At 50.7% G+C, this 1,907-nt stretch overlaps 1 protein-coding gene across 1 annotated transcript in view; it reads left to right on the plus strand.

Moving 5' to 3' along the window:
* Window positions 1-1,907, plus strand: part of LOC106528217 (cGMP-dependent protein kinase 1) — a gene marked incomplete in the record, with an annotated part of 33,407 nt that overhangs the window by 21,156 nt on the left and 10,344 nt on the right. The window contains 5 exon segments of the mRNA XM_014023333.1: window positions 498-603; window positions 685-748; window positions 826-903; window positions 980-1,074; window positions 1,172-1,237. Coding sequence (XP_013878787.1) covers window positions 498-603; window positions 685-748; window positions 826-903; window positions 980-1,074; window positions 1,172-1,237 — 409 coding nt within the window.

Here is a 1,907-nt window from a genome sequence, read left to right on the forward strand (position 1 = left end):
GTTTCAGACTAGTTTTAAACCTGTTTTAGATCAGTTTTAAACCAGTTTCAGACCATTTTTAAACTAGTTTCAGACCAGTTCCAGACCTGTTTCAGACTAGTTTTAACCTGTTTCAGACTAGTTTTAAACCTGTTTTAGATCAGTTTTAAACCAGTGTCAGACCAGTTTCAGATTAGTTTTAAACCTGTTTCAGACCAGTTTCAGACTAGAATTAAACATGTTTCGGACACATTCCAAATTGGGTTTAGACCAGTCTTAAATCAGTTTCAGATTCATCAGAGTCAAAGAAAATAAAAATTCTTTAAAATCTCAGAATTTCTGTGGACTTGATAGAACTGAGCTAATCAGATTGGGTCAGAACAGGTCTGATTGAGTCTGGTTGGGTCAGACTGGGTCGGGTCAGATCATTCATGTGTTCACATCATGGCTCTGATCCAGATCCTGACCCGTTCTCTCCACACCCAGCTGATGCTCTGATGGTTCTGGTTCTGTTTCAGCTCTGACCCACGTGAAGCTGTGGGCCATCGACCGGCAGTGTTTCCAGACCATCATGATGAGAACCGGACTCATCAAACACGCCGAGTACATGGACTTCCTGAAGAGGTGACGGGCCTCAGAACTAGAACCCAAACAGAACCTTTCAAACTGAACTCAGACCCGTTCTCTGTTTGGATCTCCTCGCAGCGTTCCGACCTTCCAGGACCTCCAGGAGGAGACTCTCAGTAAACTGGCCGACGTCATGGAGGAGGTGAGTTCATCATCACCACCCTCATCATCGCCCGCCCAGTCAGAACCGACCAATCAGATGCTGCGCTCTGTGTTCAGACTCACTACGACGACGGGGAGTACATCATCCGTCAGGGAGCCCGAGGAGACACCTTCTTCATCATCAGCATGGGCAGGGTGGGTCCACCCTCCTCTTCCTCACCAGTGACCTCATGGTTTCCGATCAGCTGACTCTAACCCCGCCCCCTTTCAGGTGAACGTCACCCAGGGGGATTCCACCAACAAGGAGATGGTCCACCTGCGGGAGCTGGGCAGAGGAGACTGGTTCGGAGAGCGGGCGCTGCAGGGGTAAGACCATGTGACCCACGTGACCTTTGACCCCACCCTGTGGTACTTTAGGGTTCTGGTCCGATTGGTTAATTCTTGGTTCTGTTTTTATTCTCAGGGAGGATGTTAGAACAGCCAACGTCGTCGCTGTCGACCCCGTCACCTGCCTCGTCATCGACAGAGAGTAAGTTCTCCTGAGGTCCAGAACCACACACGCCTGGGCCGAGCGGGTCAGCAGGTAGAACTGAACGGGTCTGGATTCTGTCAGAGAGAACCTGCTGCAGGTTTATTCAGCTGTGATGCTGCCCTCTGCTGGTGGTCAGAACAAACTACACCAACACTGTTCTACAGGCTAAACCTGGACCTGAACAGGACCGCTGAGACCAGCTGGAGCCTAAAAGGACCAGGAGAGACAAAGACAGCTGAGACTGAGACCAACATTCTAACAGACCAGAGTAACTCTGACTCTGGACCTCAGGACTGGTTCTACTGGGACCACAGACCAGACTAACTGTGACTCTGGACCTCAGGACTGGTTCTACTGGGACCACAGACCAGACTAACTGTGACTCTGGACCTCAGGACTGGTTCTACTGGGACCACAGACCAGACTAACTGTGACTCTGGACCTCAGGACTGGTTCTACTGGGACCACAGACCAGACTAACTGTGACTCTGGACCTCAGGACTGGTTCTACTGGGACCACAGACCAGACTAACTGTGACTCTGGACCTCAGGACTGGTTCTACTGGGACCACAGACCAGACTAACTGTGACTCTGGACCTCAGGACTGGTTCTTCTGGGACCACAGACCAGACTAACTGTGACTCTGGACCTCAGGACTGGTTCTTC

This window comes from Austrofundulus limnaeus, unplaced genomic scaffold (assembly GCF_001266775.1).
Source record: "Austrofundulus limnaeus strain Quisiro unplaced genomic scaffold, Austrofundulus_limnaeus-1.0 Scaffold364, whole genome shotgun sequence".
Lineage (NCBI taxonomy): Eukaryota > Metazoa > Chordata > Actinopteri > Cyprinodontiformes > Rivulidae > Austrofundulus > Austrofundulus limnaeus.